General features: G+C 36.6%; 1 protein-coding gene across 3 annotated transcripts; it reads right to left on the bottom strand.

The window, feature by feature from the left end:
• Positions 1–1,787: 1,787 nt before the first annotated feature.
• On the bottom strand, positions 1,788–7,850 carry LOC116140363 (histone deacetylase 14-like). Of its 3 annotated transcripts, none has more exons than XM_031426006.1 (9): positions 7,808–7,850; positions 6,981–7,225; positions 6,201–6,275; positions 4,831–4,932; positions 4,495–4,566; positions 3,803–3,859; positions 3,216–3,467; positions 2,637–2,818; positions 1,788–2,265 (listed from the first exon to the last, which is right to left on the bottom strand). In XM_031426006.1, exons 1-9 carry the CDS (start codon positions 7,842–7,844, stop codon positions 1,965–1,967), a joined length of 1,323 nt encoding a protein of 440 aa, XP_031281866.1. In that variant the 5' UTR covers positions 7,845–7,850; the 3' UTR covers positions 1,788–1,964. The 3 variants fall into 3 exon arrangements, with proteins under 3 accessions (XP_031281866.1, XP_031281868.1, XP_031281867.1); XM_031426008.1 differs by having other exon boundaries at positions 1,788–2,194; XM_031426007.1 differs by lacking the exon at positions 3,803–3,859.
• Positions 7,851–23,769: the final 15,919 nt, after the last annotated feature.

Here is a 23,769-nt window from a genome sequence, read left to right as displayed (position 1 = left end):
ATTTTAGCATTTACAGTAATCTTGATTAAATAGTTTTTTTTTTTTTTTTTTTTTTTTTTTTTTTTTTTTTTTTGTGTTCCTTCATATTAAATATTAAATTTGTAATATGATCATTAATTATACAAATATGATATTTTTATTAATGAAAATTTTTTCAATGATATGTTGCAATTTTTTTTTTAATATGCAACCAAATTTTTCATCTAATCTTATATCTTTGGTTCGATTAGATGTTATGAGCTTGCCTAGAACACAATTTGTTGATCTCCAAATAACAGAAAGGTTGCTTTTCAAAACCACAAATTTTAATCCCTAGAAAAAGGATCTCTATTTGTTATTCCACTTTATTGAAATATGAAATGTTATTACCATATCACATCGACTACATTATATATTTTAGAAAATACTATTACACCATCGTCTTATTCGATATTTTATAGAAGAAGTCTAAGATTACTTTGAAACATATTCTTTATTATTTGATAACCTTATCTCTCAACTCGATCATATATTCTAGAAGCTGAAGACCATTGAAAAGATTTGATGGTCTAATCATGGGTAACTTGCCTCTAATACCCCACCGATCATATGTACTAAAAGTTAGAGAATTGTTGAAGAGATTCAATAGTCCAACTATGGGTAACGGTACCTTTGATACTTCTTAACTGGATCATAGTTCTGAAAATTGAAAACCATCGAATAGACTAATGCTCCAAGTATACCCAGTCAGTAACACATTAAAAATCTCAAAACCATATTTGTACCTTTTTCAACCATTATATATACATGTAACAAATAAAATGTTATTATGAAAAGTTGTTTATATTTATTTCCATAAAATATCAGTTCCTAACAATGTATTCATAACCACCCAGGGAAAGCCTGCAAAAGTTGCTGAGTCCCAAATTGACCAGTTTAATCGTTTTGACCGATCGGTCAATCAGGTGTCAAAAATTAAAATTCACAAAAATACATCTAAATTACTGTTAAGTCCCTACATGTTTGAAATTTAGCAAACACACCCCAAATATAAATCGGTGATCGACTGTTGGCAACGGCGACACACCAAATGCAATCTCAATCATTCCCTAGCTTATTCCCCTAGAAAGTCTACCTAAGATGTGGCCGAAATCGGCTCGATTTCAGCCACATCTCACCAGCGCTAATATCGACATTCTAGGCCAGATTTCACCACCGCTAGCATCGACAACCCTCCCCATCGCCACAAAAATACTCCCCCATTTCGACTTGATCTCACTGACGTCGGTGTCGACATTTCAGGCCAGATCTCACCACCGCTGGCATCGACAACCCTCCCCATCACCACAAAAATACTTCCCTCAGCCTCTTGACCAAAACTCATCTCACCCCACTCCTGTTCACCTCATCAATTGCCGACAAAAGCCAATTGTTACCGCCACCGATTTTTTTTTTTTTTATTTCCAGTCGATTCACTCATTGGAAATCACCTTCATCGCCACCATTGCACTCATCAACACTTTCTCCTCAAAAGCCCCAACATCTAGGTCTTCAATTGTTTGTAGATCATCATCCTAATTTCTAGAGTTTTCGGTGAATAGGGAAATGAATAACCCGACCCAATGAAAGCCCTCGGTCTTGGTTGAATCGATTCAATTGTCGAGCCAGGTTTTAAAACACTAGTTCCTAAATAAAAGAAAAAAGAATAAAGACATAAATTTTGTGGGTTTATTGAACAAATAGTACAGATAACAAGATACGCTAACCAGGATTGTTAGATGTGCTTCACCAAATTTGGATGCAGGGAATATCAAAATCTGCTTATAATTGTTATCTTTATCAAGAAAATGATTTACAAGTCATGTATATGCTAAGCGGTATATACAACACATACGTTAAGACGAATCATAAAGGTCTAGAAATCCTCACAGGTAGTGTATGTGTTTTAACTCTTTGAATCGCGAATCATGAAGGTCTAGAAATCCTCACAGGGAGTGTATGTGTTTAACTCTTTGAATCGCTTGCTTCACTTTCGTAGAGGGTTCTTCAAACAAGATGGCAGGGTTGTCAAACTCGGATGCCACACTGGGTTCGCCAAGAAAAGCTCGAAATGAATCTGCAACTGAATATGAAAGAGACTTGAGGTTGTATCCTCCTTCCAAGAAGAACACACAGCGGCCTCCACACAGCTCTTTCGCAAGTTGTTTGATATTTGCTGCAAGCATGTAAAATGTTCCTGTTGTAAACTGTAGACCGGCAAGCGGATCTAATACGTGACCATCATATCTGGCAAAGTTCAGTTGCAAGACATGCAAACGGGTAAACGTTTAGAATAGTGATTATAATTCAATCTAGGCCCCTACCTTTAGTACAAATGATTTAAACCTTCCTTTCGAATTTTGAAGTTTCTTATATATCTATCCAACTAATCTGATAGGGACAACGAGTTTGCCTCTCTGTGTGTGGATAGGTGTAGATGCGAATGCGTGTGTATGCAACATAATTGAAATGTCAAATTAAATACTAAATTATGTATGCGATCATTAAATGGCCACCAAGTTCACATCTTTCTTGAACCCTATTGTCAAGTGACCTTGCGCGAACTAGAATGCAGTGTGCAATAAAATTAGTATTACACATGGGAAAAGCTAACTCACCCAGCAGAGACAAGAATTATATCTGGCTTGAACCTTTGAGCACATGGAACGATGACTTCATCAAAAACAGTTCTCATGGCAATGTCACCGGAGCCTCCTGGTAAAGGCAGATTTAGAGTCGTTCCTTCACCATCTCCATGGCCTACCTCATGAATTTTACCAGTGCCCGGATAGCTTCCATCCTGTGTTCATAGAGATTTTATTAATGATTGGTTAGACAATAGGCAAATACTGAAACAAAACTTATTTGATCAGCATCTGTCTGTTGTCAACATTACACCTAGGTGATTTTTGATGTCAATGTTCTCATTCTGATTGTGCTTAAATATTTACTTTTGAGCATAATTTAGTTGACCTAATTGAAAAAATTATGATTCAAGCCACTGTATTCTTTACTCCCAGATACACTGATCCTAATCAAAAGCAAATTATTTTTAGCCACAACAACAGATGAGACTTCATTGCCAGTAGGAAAGCTAGGGAATAAAATCAGATAGCATAATACGAAATTGACAACTTTATATTGGCACATGACAAAAAGGGTTAAAAAACGTTAGATAGTATGGTGACATTGCTTACTTGGTGTGTTGAAAGGAAGAATATATCTGGATCATCATAGAAGGCATCATTTGTGCCATTCCCATGGTGAACATCGAAATCAATGATAAATACACGCTTCAATCCATGGACACGTTGAGCATAACGAGCTGCTATGGCCACATTCCCGAAAACACAAAAACCCATAGGCCCCTTTGGTATAGCATGATGTCCCGGAGGTCTTATCAAAGCAAAACCCATAGGTGGATCAAGGCTGCTCTTTGATGTTGAAACCTGCTACACCGAAAAAAGGCTTTAGGATGGTGGGTATTCCATATAACAAGTTTGATATCTGACAATCATAAAGAAGTAAATGGTAACTGGTTTGAAAAACCTTTGAAAATTGGGGCACATTTCAGAATAAAATTCTGTTTTCTTACAATCACAAAGTAGTCACAGGTACAATTGGGTTAAAAAATCAATTGAACTTTGGTGCACATTAAAATATGCGTTTCTGCATTTAGAAATAAAAAAACTCAAATCCATCCAGTGACACTGACATGATTTCCACACCCACAAACAGGAAAATATTTGTATAAAGGGACTAACGTTCTAGATAGGTACATCACCACTGAATCAACAAGGGAAATGCCAGCTCCAGCTGCAACAAGTGACTCCTGGAATGTCTGCAAGAATAATACCATAAAGAGAAAGAAGGGAAGGAACAACATTTTGATTTCATACTGAAGCATCAAAATTGAAACTAGTTAATGTGTGGCTAAGATAATGATGTGGTCAAGAACAAACCATAAACTCTATACAGAAATTACAGTTTCATACACCAATTAACAAATTATCAAATTACCCAAAAATAAGAGTTATTTCCACCACTTACGACTAGACAAACCAGAGGGCCTTTATATCTTTACGAATAAGTAATATATCTATTTAGAAAGTACTTCTGAAACCATAACACATTTTATCTCAATTAAACTTATGAATATGATGAATGCTTTGCATGTGAACTGCTTCAGTGATAACTCCCCATTTTTTACTTATCAAACAAAAAATGTTTGTTTATCTTTAGTTTGCATGTTTGAGGATGAGAAGAAATGGAATATTACATTAAACCGCTGAAATTTATGATAAATAAAAACCAAGATTGTTCTTTGTAAGAATCAGAAAGATTTACAAGGTTCTTACTCAAATTCATTTTATTAGATTTTCTTGCAGTAAAGCTGTATCGTGTACATAGTATATAGAAGAAGAGAGTGAATTGCACGTAAATCAAAGGTAAAAAGAACCAATAAAATACACTTACAGTGGCAGTAGCATATGTTGGTCCAGAGCCTTCAATAACCACAATGCCTTGTTGTGAAGCCCGATCCATAGCCTAAAAATGCATTTAATGAGTTAGCCCTCATTGTGACATCCTATCAAGTCCCAGTTAAACAAAAACACATTTCTGTGTGCAGGCATGTTATGTGTGTACATAAAATGACTTATTTTTTAGCAAAACAAATGGAAGCAACCAACAAGAAAGGGCATTAGTAATACAGAACTGATTCCACCTCAAGAAATTTGCTCTAAGATATGACCAAAACAAGAAATGAAAGAAACAAAAAAAGGAAACTGTAGTAGGAAAATTGTAAGAAACCTTCTCAAGTCCTGATACATATGCTCTTTCATGAACATTTGCAACGTCATCTACTGAAGCAGGCTTATAATTTTGAAGTTCAATGATCTCTGATCCACGGAACTGAGACATACGGAAATGACAAAAGTATTAATGGCTATAACAAATTGGTTCACCTGAAAATACCATTGTTCAACGATTATTTTAAACAGTGATCTTATCACAGAATAATTCAACTTATTTATACTATAGAATAGGGTGTAATCTTCTCCATCTCGTGAAACCCCTTTGTCCATAGTAATCCATGAAAAACTTCATTAAGGAGGAATGCTTGCTTGATCCTCGGTGTTGCAGTATTTCTCATATATCATTATCCTTATGCTTATGCTGTAGCCTTTTTTATACATTATTACACATCTAATGTAAAGCTTAAGCCTATTAATTGAAGTACTGATATAATTGTCTACTCCTTGCCAATTAAGACAGTTAATCAAATGTTGTGCTTTTATCTTTCGTAGAAAACTGAAAAAATAATAAATTAGAAGAAAACAACATGATCATAATAATCATAGTATTTATAAAAGGTATAATCTTAGTCAATAGTGATGGTTGTCAAGTCTTCTCCTTTTGTTCCCAAAGTCAAATATTTTCGTTTTCTTTCCAAAGGCCTTAATGATCATGACCTATAAAATAAAGACAAACACCTAATATCTAACTGCATTAGTTGTCCGGTGTGTATTGGATTTAGAAAGGATATGTTAGCTTGGACAATTTTTTGACGGCGTCCAAGCTAACACTATAAAAATATTTTCCTTTTCTTTCCAACGACCTAGTGACCATGTCAATAAGTCACACAAAAAAGACCTCAATGATCACACAAAAAATGTGACAATTGTCCAAGCCAACATGATGAAATCCAGAGAATTCTAAGAAACAGGAAAGGTAACATTATATCTAAGTGCATTAGTTGTCCACTTGCTGCAATCTTTTAATTTGAACTAAAAAAAAGGATAAAAACAAGACCGCTATAAACCTCACCGGTTCATTCTTTAATTGTGATATTATCTATAGACAACAAATATTCTCAACAAGCATTAAGACAATTCTTTAAACCAATAATTTCATGAAATAATTAACCTCCGGTGATATAGATTAATCTAATAAAAATTTGAGAAAAAATCCAACTTTGGGCAGTGCAATCACAATTGTGATTATCTTATAATCTAGCTTTCAGTAGTTTCCAAAACATACAGGAGTTGACACGTCAATAGCTAAGATAAATGAGAAGCCATCCAAGTATATAGTGGCATATAATTAGGCAAGAGAAAAAGGTCAGCATAAGTTGAAAAACATAACAATGAATGATAATATAACATGTATGCAGTGAATACCTTTGAAGTGAGTTCCATCTCTTCAAGAGTAGTCACAATTGCAGGAACTCTAAAATGGGATTCTGGATGTGACTCCTGTTAGCAATAAGTAATCCAAACTACAATTAGAGGAACATGTAACTCTTTGAACTCGTAATAACAGGGAATGCATTAATTGGAAGAGGAAAAAAATTTAGTTGAAATAGCTGAATTTTTGGGTTGTCAATGGAAAAACTTGAATAAGTGCTGTTATTGCTGCAGACAAATTGTTACGATTATGCCATTTAGTATGCCAAAATTATGAGTGCAAGATATTTTTCTTCTAGTGAAAAAGCAATCAGCTTGACTTTTTCAGTCTGCCAAATAAACCCCTCTGTAGGTCTTATGTATGCATAGAGAAAAAGGTACAATTTCATTAGACCCTACAGAACCAATGAACTGAAGTTAAGTTTAATTTAAGAATGAAAATGAGAATGACAAATAATCAAGTGAGATGAGCCAAATCCATACAATATATCTCACCCATTACATATTCTTTCATTTTGACCTATCTTGAGGTTTTGCTAAAACCTATACAGATCCCTTCTTCCTAAATTTATTAAATTTTCACTTAAGTTTAATAAAATTCATTGGAAACTTCTTCAGAAGTCTCATAATATTTGAAGTGCAGGGGAGGTCGCTGACCCCAATAAAAAAAACCTTGGATTGATAATACACAAAAATACTTCATAAACTATGTATATTAATATTCTGTAACACGCTTATTCATCTATATAAAGTGAAGGAGACAAGTAAATATACCTGATTATGGCCCATAGCAGGAGCTACACTATAAATCACCCGTGCATCACTTAGCTTGAAATCTTGATTATTTCCTTCATTTAATGAACAAGAAACAGAACCTTCATTACTTTTTGTCAAGTATTTCCTTCCACATGTCGGATGCTTCCCAAACCGTCTATCCCTTAAAAATGTGAGATCCATACCAGACTGATTATGACTTCTCCACTTGCATACATGATGTTTCATCAAAGACAACACATTTCCTAACATAAGCACAAGAAATATCTTCATCACAAAAACTTATAAATCCACCGCAATACAAAACGTCACAAGAGCCTCCATAATCAAGCTAACATCAACAATTTAGAGCTTCTTCCTTTCACTTCCAAATATAAATTGAACAAAATCTCAACTCAGTCTTTAAGCTAATTTCATCTTCAAATACAAACCCTTTGGTTCTAATCATTGAGTTCCCACAAAAACATTTGTTTCAACTTCCATTTTCTTTTTAATCAAAAAGACTGAACTTGAACCACCCAAAAGTGAGTCAAAACGTAACCTAACAACAGAAACTAAAATGAAGAAAAAAAATCTACTTTACTAAGTGATACGAATACTGGGTATGTTCTGAATATTTAACGAACTCGACCAGCAAACCAACAATTCAAGAAGATTATCCCTAAAATACCATAAACAACAAAGAATAAAACAGAGTTTTTTTACAAGTTCGTAAAGGCTTATATTATTATCCAAGAAAATAAAATGCTACCCACTAAACTTATTCCTTCAGAAAGCTTGAAAAATTCAAACTTTACATTGAAAGCGAGAGAGAGAGAGAGAGGCACCTGTAAAAGATGGAGGGCGGAAAGTTTGAAGCTCCATTGAGAAAGCGATTAAGCGAGTACTAAGCAAAGCAGAGGCCAAATGTGCAATGGCCAACCGTTTAATATCTCTTTTGTTTTAGTATATTTTTTTTGGATCATTTTGTTCGCAATTAATATTATTAATACTTAAAAGAAAGTTGTTAGGTTTGGGTTGAAAAATAACCATAGGTGGAAGTAGACCTGGTAAAACGGGCGGGTGGTTCGGGTTTGGGTCAGGTCATCACGGGTACAAGCCTAATATAGGTCGAGATATACGGATCCAAAATACTGGGCCCGTAACCTACCCTATGCGAGTACGGGTGGAACTGCGGGTATCCGTTTTTTCTCTCTCCAGGTTTTAGTTTTACTTTTCACCTCCAATAGTTTTCAATTATGACAGTTACACCCCCAAAATTCCTGCAGTTTTAATTTTTTACATTTACACCCCCAAAATCAACTACTCTAAATTCAATTCAATTTAGAATATAAACAAATACGAACCAAAATAAACAAATAACACATAAACAAACACAATAAGTCAATAACATATAATACAAAACTATAAATACCAACCAAAATAAACAAATACTAATCACTAATAGTAATACAAATAAATAAACACAACAAGTCAATAACATATAATACAAAACTACAAATAACAACCACAATAAACAAATACATAATCACCAATACACATAAACAAACACAATAAGTCAATAAACTACAAATGCCAACTAAAATAAACAAATACATAATCAAATGTTCAACAAAAAACATTCTTAGGGCAGCAAATGTTCATCCCACAGTGGGGGTGATAGAGTCTCTTGATTCTACAGTCCTAGGATTAGTTAATGGCACATCAAGATCATCATCCGAATCATCATTCACATCATCATCTACAAAACAATGATCAACTACAAATATTAATAAATGTAAATAATAAAATATATGAAATATTATGTTAACATGTTACCTGTAAACTCATATCCATTAGCCAAGTCCGAGTGCAAATCAAAGATTCTGCATTTTTTGGTCGAAGTGAGCTTCGATATTTGTTGAGCACTTTACTGCCAATACTAAAAGCGGACTCCGAAGCAACAGATGTTATTGGTATTGCCATGATATCACAAGCCATCATGGCAAGTACCGGATAACGATAACGATTGTTCTTCCAATGATCGAAGATATCCAAATTCTGATATTTGACGCGATCAAACCTCAGCTCTTCCAAATAAAGATCTAATTCGGATTTCTTAGTGGAAATGAAATCACTCTCATAGTTGTCAAAATCTTGCACCATTTAAATAGTTAAGTGTCAAAAGTTAAAATTAAACAATAAACAATACTTTATTTATCATAAGAATATAAAAACTAAAAAGTATAGTGACTTACAGAAGAATGATCTACACGCCTACCAAGAGTAGGACCACTCGCAGGAGAAACAACTGAAGGTGAGGCAGGAACTTCTTTGGAACATTGAGCCTCGTAAGCTTGAAAAAGCTTTTGCAAGTTATTCTTAACAACCTCCAACTTCCGTGTGGCAGTAGTTAAATCATAAACTTTCTTGAAAGCATACTCCACAAACTGAAACTTGAGACGTGGGTCAAGAATAGTTGCAATCGTCAACACAAGACTATAAGAATCCCAATATTATGTAAATTTTGGGATCATTTGTTCCGCCATGCTCCTAACAACTTCATCCTCACTCATCCTCTCTTCAATTAAACACAATTGAATTTCCCACACACATTTCAGGTACAACTTTGCTGTAGGATATTTAAAACTCGAGAATAAAGTCGTAATATCATAAAATGGTTCCAAGAACTTGCATATCCTCGCCCCCCTATCCCATTCGTCATCCGATGGACAAAATTTATAACTGAGATCTATTGTTGATAAAGCCACAAACACAGGACGATATATTAACGCTGTTTCAAGCATTAAAAATGTCGAATTCCATCTAGTGGAAACATCCAATCTCAACCCCATTGAGCTTTTCATTCCCATTTGTACAGCAAGTTCTCCAAACTTAATTCTTTTTGCCTCAGTTGCTTTAATATATTTCACACTATCTCGAATCTTATTTAAAGCTACACTAGTAGCTTTTAACCATTCTTAAACAATAAGATTCAAGATATGTGAAAAACATCGCACATGGAAAATTTCACCCCTACATAACAAAGCATTCTGCACACAAAGCTAGTTCCTCAAGATATCCTCCATCCTATCATTACTTCTTGCATTATCCAAAGTAATTGAGAAAACTTTCTTTTGAATTCCACACTCTTGCAAAAAATTCATAATATTATATGCCAAAACAACCCTTGAGTGTGGAGGAGGAATATGGCAAAAGTTCAGTATTTTACTTTGTAACTCCCAATCCTCATCTATATAATGAGTTGTCAAAGAAATATATCTCTCAGTTGTACCAAAAGTCCAAACATCAAAAGTTAAGCATATTCTACTAGTAAGCCTCCCTAATTCAAGCTTAGTTTTTTGCTTCATCCTTTCATATATTTTCAAACAATCCACCTTAGCAGTGTTCCTAGAATAATGCTTAAGCTCCTTACACACATACGAAAAGACTCTCCTAGTTTCTTGATTCTCCGCATATGAATATGGATAATTGTGTTGAATAATTGATAAGGCCATATATTCACGATAAGTCTCTTGACTAATCTTTCCACTTTGCAATCTATGATCATGATCAATCAATAATTGTCCTACATCATGGTTGACACGTTTTGGACAATCTCCCATATGATGCTTCAAATTTTTAGTCCCATGTGTGGTATACCATATGCATAAGTTTTATTGCATGCCTTACACCTAGCCCTCTCATTCTTATTCTCATCAACATATGTCTTAAAGTAATTCCAAACTTTTGATGTTTTACGTTTATTTTTAGAACTAGTTGCAGGAATACTAGAATTAAAAGGAGGTGGCATTACCCTAGAAGCATCGTCACTTGCTCTCATGTTAACCATATCCGTATCTATAGTTTCAGAATCTGCCATGTCAATGCTTGAGACTACCAATATATATATTAGATTGACGGGGTGATATTACAATAATATTAATATAAACATTACAATAAAATAGATTGAAAAATAAATATAACTAAATGTTTGTTTGAATGACTCAATAACCTGGGATCGAAAAGTAATGGGAGCAAATTAATTGCTTTTTCTTGGTTGATATTTGTATGGATGCATTCTGGTCAGTTTTAGTGGGCTTCTTCCTATTGTGTCTTTACGTTCTTTCCTCACTTCTGTTTATCAAAATGAAGTAATTTAAGTCTATCCTCCATCCTAGCTTGGACTTAATAAACATAAATATCTTGCTTACGAAAATAGTGCTTCTTGTTTTTTCTCCCTAATGTTTACGTTGGATTGAATAAATCAACCTATGGCTCTATTTTTTCTTTTATACTATGGTCAAATAAATACCTTTAGTTCATAATAATGTTTGAATTCAAGTCCCATACCCATAAGAGCTCTGAAGTTTATTGACAGTTTTTGATCACACAACAACAACCCTTTTTAACCCTTAAATCTATTACAAATTTAGGAATCTTCGTAGGGATTTTTCTAATTTAATTGTAAGTTTAATAAGTATATTCCTTCATGAAATCTTGCTATCATAGTTTCTGATATGACATACAATGAAGGGGTAAACTAAGTTTTTCAACAACTCCTTATTTGAAAAATAAATATATTAGATTGACGGGGTGATATGACATACAATGAAGGTCAATGGTCAAAAGATTTGCATTTACATTACCTCCTCTTGTTTAAGTGCAACACTTGTTTTTAGACTTTTCACAAACACCAAATACGCATATAGCTATCTCAAAATCAAAACCCCACGTCATAAAATTTACACAGACATTTTCACAAACACCAAACACGCATATAGCATTACAAGCCACAAACTTAAAAAATAAAAAAAATAAATAAAGAACACACACACACACTTTACCTTGTTGTTTTAATTTGTATTAGATATGTTAAAAATTAAATCTCTAACTTGATTGAAAGAAGAAACATGTTTATAGGGCAATTATAAACATGTTAAAAACTCATTGATCTGCAATGGTGGTGTGAGAGAAGAGATGTTGACGGCGACGATGATGTGAGATAGTGAGAGAGGAGAGTTGCGAGTCTTGCGATGGAGAGAGAGAGGAGATGGCGACTTGGCGAGTGGCAACTGTGGTCTATGACTTGTGAGAGAGAGGAGATGGCGAGTGGCGACCATGACTTGTGAAAGAGACGAGATGGCGAGTGGCAACTCTGGTTTGTGAGAGAGAGGAGTTCAGAGATGGCGACGGTGGGACTGGGATGAGAAATTGAGAATGAGATGAGACTTGAGAGTTGAGAGAATGAGAGTTCAGAGTCGAATTGTTTTAGTTAGGGATTTCAATTTTCAAATCCCTTGTTTTTTTTTTTTGAACAATAAATAGGTACCCGCGAGTTTACCCGTATAACCTGTTGATAATACAGGTTGGGTCGAGTACGGGTCTGAAAAAACGAGTCCAATACATTAGACTCGTACCCTATATTTTTTACCCGGGTACAAGTTGACTCGCGGGTCTGGTTTGCCATGTCTAGGTGGAAGTCAAATGATCCAATTCAAAAACCATGACACTTCACCCTCTCACCCTTACATGAAATTACAAATTATGTTGGTTTTTTATTAGATTAATTTTAGTTGAACTGATAATGTAGAGTGGAACAATTTTTTTTTATTTAATTATTTTTTATTCACACAATAAAGAAAAATAGGGTTCAGAATGGAAAAATATTGAGTAATTTTGCACACAACATGTGCACAGATTGTGCATGTTATGTGCATGATATATAAGATGAAAGTAGCACATACATAGAGCTCAAGGGGTTTTAATATATATATACATTTTGAAAATTGACTTATTACAATCTATAAGTAATAAGAATTTAGTAATCCATAAGGAATAGGAATTTAGTAATCCTAATCCCACTCCTAATGGAAATGAGAATGAGATAATTTGCAATCCTACATCAAGTGAGAATATAAATAGGTTTAGGATTTGGGGCTTATATAAAGAGGCCAAGTTCAAGTTCTATTGTTGTTCATCCCAAAAATTAGTTCATTGGAAAAAAAATCCAAGATCCTGTCAACTTAACCCACAAATCATGACTCAGAATAAAAATTATCTTTACCTTCCAACTATTGAGTAAGGTAAACTTGGTGATTTTATTTCCAACGAACCACCTTATCATATTCCAACAATCATCTTAATTATAAAGTTGCAGGATAACATTAGCAACTAATTCCATGAGCTTGGTAAACTTGGTAGTTGTGTTTTCGACGAACTACCTTACCTTGTTTTAACAATCGTCTTGTGAAGTTGCATAATAATATTAACAACTAATTCCATGAGCTTATGTTCTATTTGTAACTCAAGGTAATGAAGACTAATTTAGCACACACTTTGAGAAAATATTCAATCCTTTTATTAAATGGTTGGAAGTAAAAGTTACGGTTTTTTTTTTAATGATCGGGGGTGTCTGAGCTAGCTTACGCATACCTCAACTAATCTCCTAGGACCTTAGAACTATCGATCGAGTAAGAGCTCCAGTAGCAACCGTGAGGGCTCAAACTTAGGAGATCATGTTAGATCCTCCTCCTAATCTCCCGGGACCTTAGAACTATCGGCCTAGTAAGAGCTCTAGTAACCACCCCTTATTAGCAATCGTGAGGGCTCAAACTCAATAGACCCTGTTAGATCCTCCTCTTACTCTTTTACCATCGACGAGATTCAAACTTGGGAGACCATGTTAAATCCATATTTGCTCTTTTACCATCAAACTATCCAACAGTGGTTAAAAGTTACTTGTTTCTTCCTCCTTATATAGGCACATTTGCCTTAAAAAGTAAAAATTTTAAAGATGCTTCTTGCACATTTTTTTGTCAGCTCACTGATTTTCTGCCGTGTCATCTTTCAATACTTTTTCTTTCGCTTTACATTTTTTGGTGGACTTCATTTTGACTTTGGGTTTCATTATGGGCTTTTACTTTCTTTTTTGACCTATCAAACAGTTAAAGTAGTTTATTTATTAAAGCTTTGGCTTAATCACAATTATATTTTGAGTTGGAGTTGACAAAATATTTTTCATATTTATTAGACATGAAGGTAAAATGTTGATTTTACATAAATATTTTTTCATTTAAAAATGATAAAGAACTTGTTATGCCTAAAAAATCAGGGTTGACGCAGGCTCACATCAGTAAGGGCCAATCAGAGTTTAGGAAGGTTTTGTGCTGCCCAAGCGCTATCACGTCGTCCAAGGACAGAAGGAGTAAGGCTGTCATCAACTTGGCAGGTAAAGGTTTGGTTGAGAGTCACCTACCTGCCTAAGCCCTACGCGATTTAAGGTTATTTCCCGTGCAACCAGCCAATGGGAAGCAGGTTAGGAACTGTATGGCACATGTTCGTTGGCTGACTTATAATCATTACCAAGAAACCTCTTACTATAAATAGAGGGCTCCCCTTTTTTTTTTTTTGGGATCTTGATAATATCCTGATAACATAAACACTCACTCTCCCTCTCTATATTTCTATTCTCTGGTTGCTATATGCGACCTGATTGTAATCTCCCATTTATAAAAAGTAGTGGACGTAGGATTTGCTGAGAGCATCTGAACCATTTTACAATTCATCTCCCATTTTATTTATTTCATTTCCAATTCACGTGTAATTCCTAAGTCATCTTAGCGCTTTGCACGTGCGAATAGTTGGTGTCAAAATCCAGCATCAATAGTTTGGCGTTAGAAGGAGGGCCTGATTTAGTATCCATTCTTCATTAGGAATCTTTAATCAATCAGTTCTGTTCGCTAGCAAATGGCTCATGGTTTCAAAACTGAGTGGGCTAGCCCCAGCAACGAGGAAGTCCCCCGGGTATAGGATGACACTTCTCTCGAAGTGCCCCCGATCTAGCAAAATACCGTGAGGGATATTCCTTCGAGCTCAAAACTTGACCCAGATGTGATGGATTACCTGGAGAGGTTCAATAATACTCTCCAAACGGTTAACCAAAGGTTAGACCGTTTGGATCAGGTCATAGCACCCGAATCTAACAAGGCGGTGTAATCGCCAAATATGCCTATAGGTTGTGCTAAAGCGTATAAATGGGTGAAGGCCCATGCTGCACGCACTACAGCACATAAAGACAAGGGAAAACAGGTGGCAGGTAATGGGCCAAAGGGCTTCAAGGGACCAGCGAATGTCGGTCATGAAGCAGGTGGAATACTTGTGGCTTTGCGACTTAGCGATATGTCGCATCATGAACTATCCCACGCCACATCACATAGGCACCCCTACAAGAGTGCAAGGCAGGGAGATTCCCATTATCGCCAGAAGGATGGCCTCGACCATTATCGTGAGGGAAACCCCCACCATCCGTAGGTTGGTTTTGACCACCGTGGAGGTCGGGATAACTCCCTGAACCATTCATTGCCTTCACATGGCTCCAGTCAGCCTGTGTCAAGGTTGTTAGAGTAGATGCCTTAGAGCCAATCAATTATTGTAGAATTGACTCTTTGTAATAATGTTCATTAATCAATAAAAGACATTTTATTCTATATCGCGTAAATCATTATTATTGCAATATGTATTGATATATGTTCTTAGAATGGTAGAACCGTGACGAGGGTATCAAGTGTTTCAAATCTTGATAGTGAGAACCCTATGAGCACATATGGTGGCCATTCTAGAAACGTCCGTAGCCCCAGTATTATTCTGAACTAAGGGCACAGATAATACGGTAAGGCTATCATAGTGTTGAACGACCCTGTCGAAAGGCAGTGACTGATCTCACTTGTCAAGGTTGTTTGGTGACAACCTGGTGCAACACATGGGTGTTTGTTGTAGGCGATTACACCACAGCAAGTTCACTGGACTGACCCACCAGAGGATTCCATATGGATGGTAACCCCAGTGTCTATGGAACAAATCCTCTAACGAATGGTGGTGCATGTGATCCTTAGACTTGAGATCACCGGAGCGCCTTGTGCACCGATTGGTGTAGTTTGACACTAGCCTAACGCAGTTCTTTTCAGAGCTGTCAATACGGTGGTGATTGGCTGCATCAAGGAGTGTATCAAGACTATGGTGGATTGACAGAGGATTCATCACTCCCGGGTACGGGAGAAAGTTATCTCACGGCGCAATTCAGTATATGGCAATGACACTAAAACTGTGGCCACAGTGGGATTGAGTTGTTGCTCTATCCAGTTTATAATACGGGTCATTGGTCCAGAAACTGAATAAATAATATCGAGAGTAACCGAAGGTTGACACTATTTCTATGCCTTCGTCTCGTCGAGATAACGTATGATGAAAGGATCGAATTGCACGGTAACCATATCGTTGACAGGTAGCTACTTTGCTGAATCCGAATCTATCGGGTGGCCATGATGCCTTGCTAGGGGCCAATCTTGGTCTGTGTATTAGTGAGACGATTAATTGGTGTTAATCGCGATACTATACACTGCCGATATGATGAGGAGCCTATGGGTCACACACATAGAAGACAATTTAAGATCCAAGAAGAAAGAAGGGCGTTTTCGTCTTTTAAGGCGAAAGGGTATTTTGGTAATTTCACAGTGCAATTAAATTTGCTGAGGTCGTAACCTTTATTTAATTTGTTAGAAAAATTAAATAAGTGAAATTACGTTTAAATGTGTGTTCGCACATATTTAAATATATTATCATTACTGTTAAATGTTAATGTATATTTAAATATATATTAATTGATTTTAATTGAGATAATGATGGAAAATAAAAATAAATCAAATTGGGAGTGTTTGGCAACATGGGGCGTTTGGGTTGGAGCCCAAGCCCATTCCATATGGGATTAGGGCAAATTGTTTTTAATATAAAAAGAAAAGTGTGTGATTTTTAAAAGAGGGATTTTTCTTTGAAAATAAAACACACAACAGCCCTCTCTTTTCACTCCCACGGCAGAAACACTCTTGGCCCAAAAATCAATTTCAATTGATTTGTTTTTCTTCTTAATCTTGAAGCCAAGGAGGATCTAGCAAATCCTTCTTTGGTTCTTTTAAGATTGCCTTCCTGTGGACTATGCAAGTTCGATGCTACACTTGGATCGGTAGCAAAACATTCATCGACAAATTTGGAAGAGCCTCCAATGTGCGTTTGTTTCTCTTAACTCATATTTAATATTTCTGTAGATTCTTATGATGATAAAATTGTAAAATTATACCCTTGATCTTGGCTCATGTAAACGATCCCTGAGTTTTATTATTTTTGTTTCCGCTGCGTATACGAGACCGTTTACTAACAAAGGTATGTTGGAGCTTCCAACCGAGGTGAGGAAGAGTCTGATATGCGGTCTTTCCTCAATCGCAACTGTGAGGGTCCAATCCACCTTGTGAAAAGTGATCCTCAGGTAGCTTCGCTACCTCAAATTGAGGAATTACAGTGAGCTCTAGATCAGCTTAGAGCTCAGCAAAATGAGCGTGGGCAGGTCACTGAGGTGTCTCCCTTTTTTCTAGCAATGTTAACTGCTCCTCTCTCGTCAAGATTTAGAATGCTTGATATGTGAGCATTCGATGGGAATTCTAATTCGTATGATCACCTCTATGAGTTTAACGATCTCATGGAGCTTCACCAAGTCTCCAACTTGGCCAAATATCGCTACTTGGCAATGACCCTGACTGCCCACACCAAGCGCTGGTTTAGATCGCTTCTACCAGGGTCTATTAACTCATGGTAGTAGATGAGCTTGTTATTCTTGAGACACTTCCAAGCAAACAAGAAGTTTTCAATGTCGTTGAGCTATCTAAGTAACATAAGATAGGAGAAAAATGAATCCCTCCACTCCTATATTGGTAGGTTCCATAAAGAGCTACATAATATAGCTAACACACCTGAACAATCTATTCAGACTCTCATTATTGCGGGAGTTCGCCCATAGACTGACTTGTGAAAAAAACTGCAATCCGAGGACAACATTTCTCTCACCCGTTTCTACGACCTCACGGAGAAGTACCTTCGAATAGAGAATTTCGTGGCTGCTCTTAATCTCTATGACCCCCGTCCTTCAACTAGTGTTCCTAACCGGGGGGAGGGTAGTAGAAGAGCTAATCACAGATGGGCTAATGACGATCAGCGGAAAGGAAAGAAACAGCGGTTCGAGCCCAAAAAATCCTCTACCCAGGTTCCTCATCGTAATCACGACAAGAATCAGTATACTTCTCAGAATGCATCAGTATCGGCTATTCTGGATAAGTAAAAAAAGGCTAGCCTGCTTGGAGAGCCAGCGCCCATGAACAATCCCCCTTCAACAAGAAATAGCAAGAATTATTGATGTTATCATTGAGATAATGGGAGATAATGGGCACCACACCGATGAGTGTCGGGCTCTTAAGCAAGCAATTGAAGACCTCATTAAGTAGGGGCACTTTAAGGAGTATATTGATGATTCAACTCCAGTTTGGGAGAAGGATCAAGAGGACCAAAGGAAGAAATGTCGTGGCCGTAAGGGTGTTTACTTTGTGGGGATTATCTTTAGAGGGCCACACCTCGCAGGGAATTCTCGAGGTGCCTAGGAAAGGTACGCTCGAAAAGCTCGGCATGACCCCGTGAGTGTGATGAGCATGGCATCGCGACCTGCTAAGGTTCGCAAAAAAGAAGAGATTACCTTCTCATAAAAAGATGTGGTACGATTGTATCATCCCCATGACGATGCACTCGTCATTACGCCTAAAATAGGTCGGTGCGAAGTCCACAAGATGTTGGTGGAAAATGGTAGCATTGTAAACATCCTATTTCAACGAGCTTTTGAGGAAATACAATTGGATGAGGCAGATCTGAAGCCTACCTCTATCCCTTTTTATGGTTTTACTAGGGATCATCTAATTCCCAAGCGAACAATCGCACTTCCTGTCACTTTGGGCGAGACCAACGAAGTGACTAAGATGACAGAATTCTTAGTGGTAGACTGTCCATCCACTTTTAATGGCATTCTGGGATGACCTCTACTGCGAAGTTTCAAGGCCGTTACCTCCATTTATCATATGAATATGAAGTTTTCCACTCCAATGGGGTGTGGGGAAATGAAAGGGTCTTAGAGCGAATCTCGCGACTGTTATGTGAGAGCAGTGTAGATGGCATGTAAAGGGAAAGGGAAGCCGGTGGGCATTCCTGAGCAAGCAATGGCAATCAGCAGGATCGAACCATAATCGTGTCTGTTGAAAGACTGCATAGATCCTCGTGTTCAGGAGGAGTATTCCCACAGTGGGCTGGTTGAGTCTTTGTTAGAGATATTGTTAGTGTATGTTAGTGTATGCCCTAGAAACCATTCGTGTTATCGGTTTCAAAGCATTTTGTCTTGTATCAATATATCATAAATAATAGAAGAAATAGTTCTTTGATTCATATATATAAATTGCTTCCTTTATTCAGTCATGCATTTAAAATAAAGTATGTATATGAATTGTTCAGATGATTCATTTAATCGGTAAATGAATTTATCAAAGGGTTCCCTACGGAAGCAATATAATTTGGGCAAATATATCCCAAATTATATTGCATAGTAGGCATATTGGATGCTTCCGAAAGATATCATGAGTTGATATAAGTATGGATGACGATGATAATCATGTCATTGGGGCATTAGTATGGATTAGCGGTTGGTAAACTGTTTTTCGAATGTGACCGAATAACGGAAAATCACTTGGAAAAGCATTTAGTCAATGATTTATCATTTGGTTATATCAGTGCATGATGTAGTCCTTTGACCTGAGACATTGTGGTCGGATCTGATACGGATGCGTATGGTTCATACGATGTATAAGTACGAGATTAGTCATGTTTCGTATGATAAAGCCTATTTTGTCATGCATTGTTCATATGCAGAAACGAATAATGGTCAAGAAGGGATCCATTGACTAGGAAATATACGGCCAGGAGTACCGTTGACTCCATCCGGATTTGAGTTCCTGGACGAACATCGATAAATGTCAGAAATTAAAATCTCTGGCCAGAGTCTATTATTAATCATACAAAAGCAAGTTTGTGATGATAAGTTCCAGACATATTGATCGACGATTCAATAGAAGATCGAGTTTAGGATTTTGACGTTCCATGAATCCGTACTCGATCAGGATATATCAATAAAGGGACTTTGCCTACATGGTACATATGATCTGAAATGGGTTCAATGAAGTATTTCTTCATCATGGTTTAGGGACTATGGCACATTGCTAAATGTTTACCATAGTCGTTGGGCCTCTGGACAGGTTTTCGGATTTATCCAGAACTAGCTCACTGCTAATCCATGATGGACCTACATGGTCACACCAATAGCCTTGAGAAGTTAGAGAAGGATAAGAGAGAGAAATGATTATCCGAAGAGGGCTAGCACCTTTCGAGGGTAATGACAGGATTTCTATAGTAATAGTTACATAGAAAATTATTTGTGACATTTTAACAGTTAAAATGGTCAAGCAATAATTAATTGCATTTAATTATTATATCTTAAAGCGTTAAGATAAATGAGATGAACTAAAATAACATTTTTAAAAGTTAAAGGGCAAAAGGGTAAACTTATGGGTTGTTAATGTAAACTAGTTTAGTTTATATGGGCCCTTGAATAATATTGATTATTCAAAGGGAAAATTAATAAATGCTTGGCCTCCTTTTAGAATAAGATTTTATTGAGGCATGCAAGTGAAAAACAACTAATTACAAAATGACCCATGTATATATAAATGCAAATGGTTGCATTTTAGGTTAAGGATTCATTTTGTTCACTCAAAAGAAAAACAAGCTCTCTCTCTTAGGTTCGGCCACTCTCTCACTCTCTCAAGGCGGTGTTAAATTGTGGAGGATTCATACTTTTGAATATTGGCTTCATCAAACCTAAGCACTAGAAGAAGGTGTAATGTTTTTATGCTTTATTTGCATTTTTGAATCCTATCAATCCAACTCTTTATATGCATGTCTTGTTTACATGCTTCCAATCAATATTTTCCACCACCTCTTTATGGTTCTTTCAGATATCTGTCGACCAGATGAGCCGACGTGTAATAACTGCTTCATACTAGGATACGTATAGAAATACATCAAGTAAATATATTTATATTAGCAAAAGTAAATGGGCCCAAAATTTTCTTTTAATACATTTAATCTTTCTTTATACAAAGTAAGGCATTATAAGTAAAAGTTATCAAAAACAGTGGACAGTGTAGCTATTACTCCTCGCTTGCCGATGCCCATCCGACCGCGTCCTCACCTAGATCCTGCAAACACAAAGAAAAACAACGGGGTGAGCACAAAATAATGCTCAGTAAGTAAATCCTCTACTCGTCTATCCCCGTAACTCTTTCTCTTAATTCTTTCCTTACACTCTTCTCATCTCATTTATTTTCTCTTTCTGTTTCTCTTTCACATAGCTCTTTTCTATTAACTTTCTGTTGTATGTCACGGCCTCATCTTACCGGAGGCACGGCTGAGTGGAGATCACAAAGCACCCACCCACTCTTCGTGACTTCTACTCATTCTCTTCCTTTATTCTTTCTCATATTTTCTCATTCTTTCTCACTTGAATGTCACGGCCTCATCTTACCGGAGGCACGGCCGGGTGGAGTTCACAAAGCACCAACCCACTCTTCGTGACTTCCGGTTGGAGTTCACAAAGCACCAACCCATTCTTAGATTTTCTCATTCTCTTTACTTTTAGAGTAGCCCATTCACAAAGTTCTTTACTCTTTCTCAAACTACTTCTCAATGCACAATTAATGCATAAGGATGGTTCATGCTTAAAGTTTCTTACTTAATGCACTTTTGAAATGCACAAATGCAATATTGCATCAAAACTGCCATTCTGCGCAGGTCACACTCAAGAAGGCATAACTTGAGTTATACATCTCGGATTGCTACGGTTTTGGTCTCGTTTTAAAGCTTAGAGACAGGGCTACAACTTTTATGTTTTGGTCTCAGCCCAGTTCAAACCGTAAGTTGCCCAAACATTACCTAGAAAGTCACGGCAGTGACAGGGCAGATTTCACTTAGGCATTTCATCAAACAACTCATATGCATAAACAAACCCTAATTCAATTATCATTCTATTTAGTTCTCAAACCATCCAAAATGAGAGAAAAACTCTCTTATAGCATCACATACCTACATGGCAAACACACTCCAAAAAAATTTCTCCAATTCTTCCAATTTCAACCCATCATCAAATCATCACATATACTTCTCATATTCAAATATATCCAACAATAAGCATAATACATCATACATCTCATCTCAATTTCTCAATAATCACAACATATGCATATTTAAAATAAATCTCTACTCACTTGAATTCTTAAATTTTAGCTTGAGTTGGATTTTGAGTGGAATTTACTTACCTTGTGCTTGAGTAGTCTCTCCTAAACTCTCTACTCTTGTTGGATTCCAATCTTCTCTTAACCCTAAGCATAAACTTTATAAGAACTCAATCTTTACACAAATAAATCATAGATAAAGAGTATGAATCCTTACCTTTTGATACCTAGAATCAAAGCCCTATGAAAAACCACTTAAAAGCCCTCAAAATCCTTGGAGGATTGAATGAAAATTTGAGAGAAAATGGGGGAGGAGTGTGGCGGTGGAATGAAGAAAATAAGGGTTTCAAACCCTTAACACTTTAGTTTATAACCACACTTTCCCATTATGCCCTTATTCTTTCTTTGAAATTCCATCTATGTCCCTTAGTCAATGACCATAATGCCCTCATTTTTAATGCATTCTCTATGAAATTCTATCTCTTTTCACTCCCCACAATTTCAACTAATTTTGAGTGAAAAGACCATTTTACCCCTAATGAAAGTTTAAGGGATTTTCTCTACATTTTTCTCAAAATAACTTTAACAAAAATTCAACTAAGGCCAACCAACCAATATTAACAATATATCGACCCAAATAAAAGCAAAACAATAAACATTTAAACAATACACCATAACTTAACTATGTACCTTAAGTGGGGCGTTACACGACGCGAGTGTTGAGAATCGGGAGTAATCTCAGCCTTTAGCTCGCTTCAGATTTAACGAGCTTCCTTAGACAAAATGTCGATATTTTTGCATGGACTCATGTTGATATGGTCGGGATCAACCCGAATATAATATGTCATGCACTCAACATTGATAGCGCAGTCAAGACAGCTCGCCAGAAGAGAAGAGCCATGGACCCAGAGCGCTATGCTGCTCTTAAAGTTGAAGTAGATAAGCTCCTCTCAAAGGGGTTCATTCGGGAAGCTCATTACCCGAGTTGGGTCGCCAATCCAGTTTTGGTGAAGAAACCCAATGGCAAGTGGCAAGCGTGCATTGATTACTCTGATCTCAACAAATCCTATCCAAAAGACAGTTTTCCTTTGCCTAAGATCGACCAACTTGTTGACGTCACCTCTGGACACGAGTTGTTAAGCTTTATGGATACCTATTCATGGTATAATCAGATCTTGATGTATGAGCCTGACGAAGAGCATACCTCGTTCATCACAGATCGAGGATTGTACTATTATAAGGTCATGCCCTTCGGCCTGAAGAACGATAGGGCAACCTACCATCGTTTGGTTAACCGTATGTTTTTCGAGCAGATCAGAAAATCGGTGGAGGTCTAAGTCGATGACATGCTGGTTAAGTTGCATGTCGCTTCAGATCACATAGCACATCTCGCTGAGATATTCGACATACTCCGAAGATATAGAATGAAGTTTAATCCTCTTAAGTGTTCGTTTGGAGTATCCTCATGGAAATTCCTAGGGTATATGGTTAACCACCAGGGAATTGAAATCAACCCCGAAAAGACCCGAGCTCTTTTAGATATGAGAAGTCCTGCCAATCGAAAGCAAGTTCAGAGCTTGAATGGGAAGATAGCGGCTTTCAGT

The sequence above is a fragment of the Pistacia vera genome, unplaced genomic scaffold, assembly GCF_008641045.1.
Source record: "Pistacia vera cultivar Batoury unplaced genomic scaffold, PisVer_v2 Contig370, whole genome shotgun sequence".
Taxonomy (NCBI): domain Eukaryota; kingdom Viridiplantae; phylum Streptophyta; class Magnoliopsida; order Sapindales; family Anacardiaceae; genus Pistacia; species Pistacia vera.
Note: the sequence above shows the minus strand (reverse complement) of the source record. Positions and strands in the feature narration are given on the sequence as shown.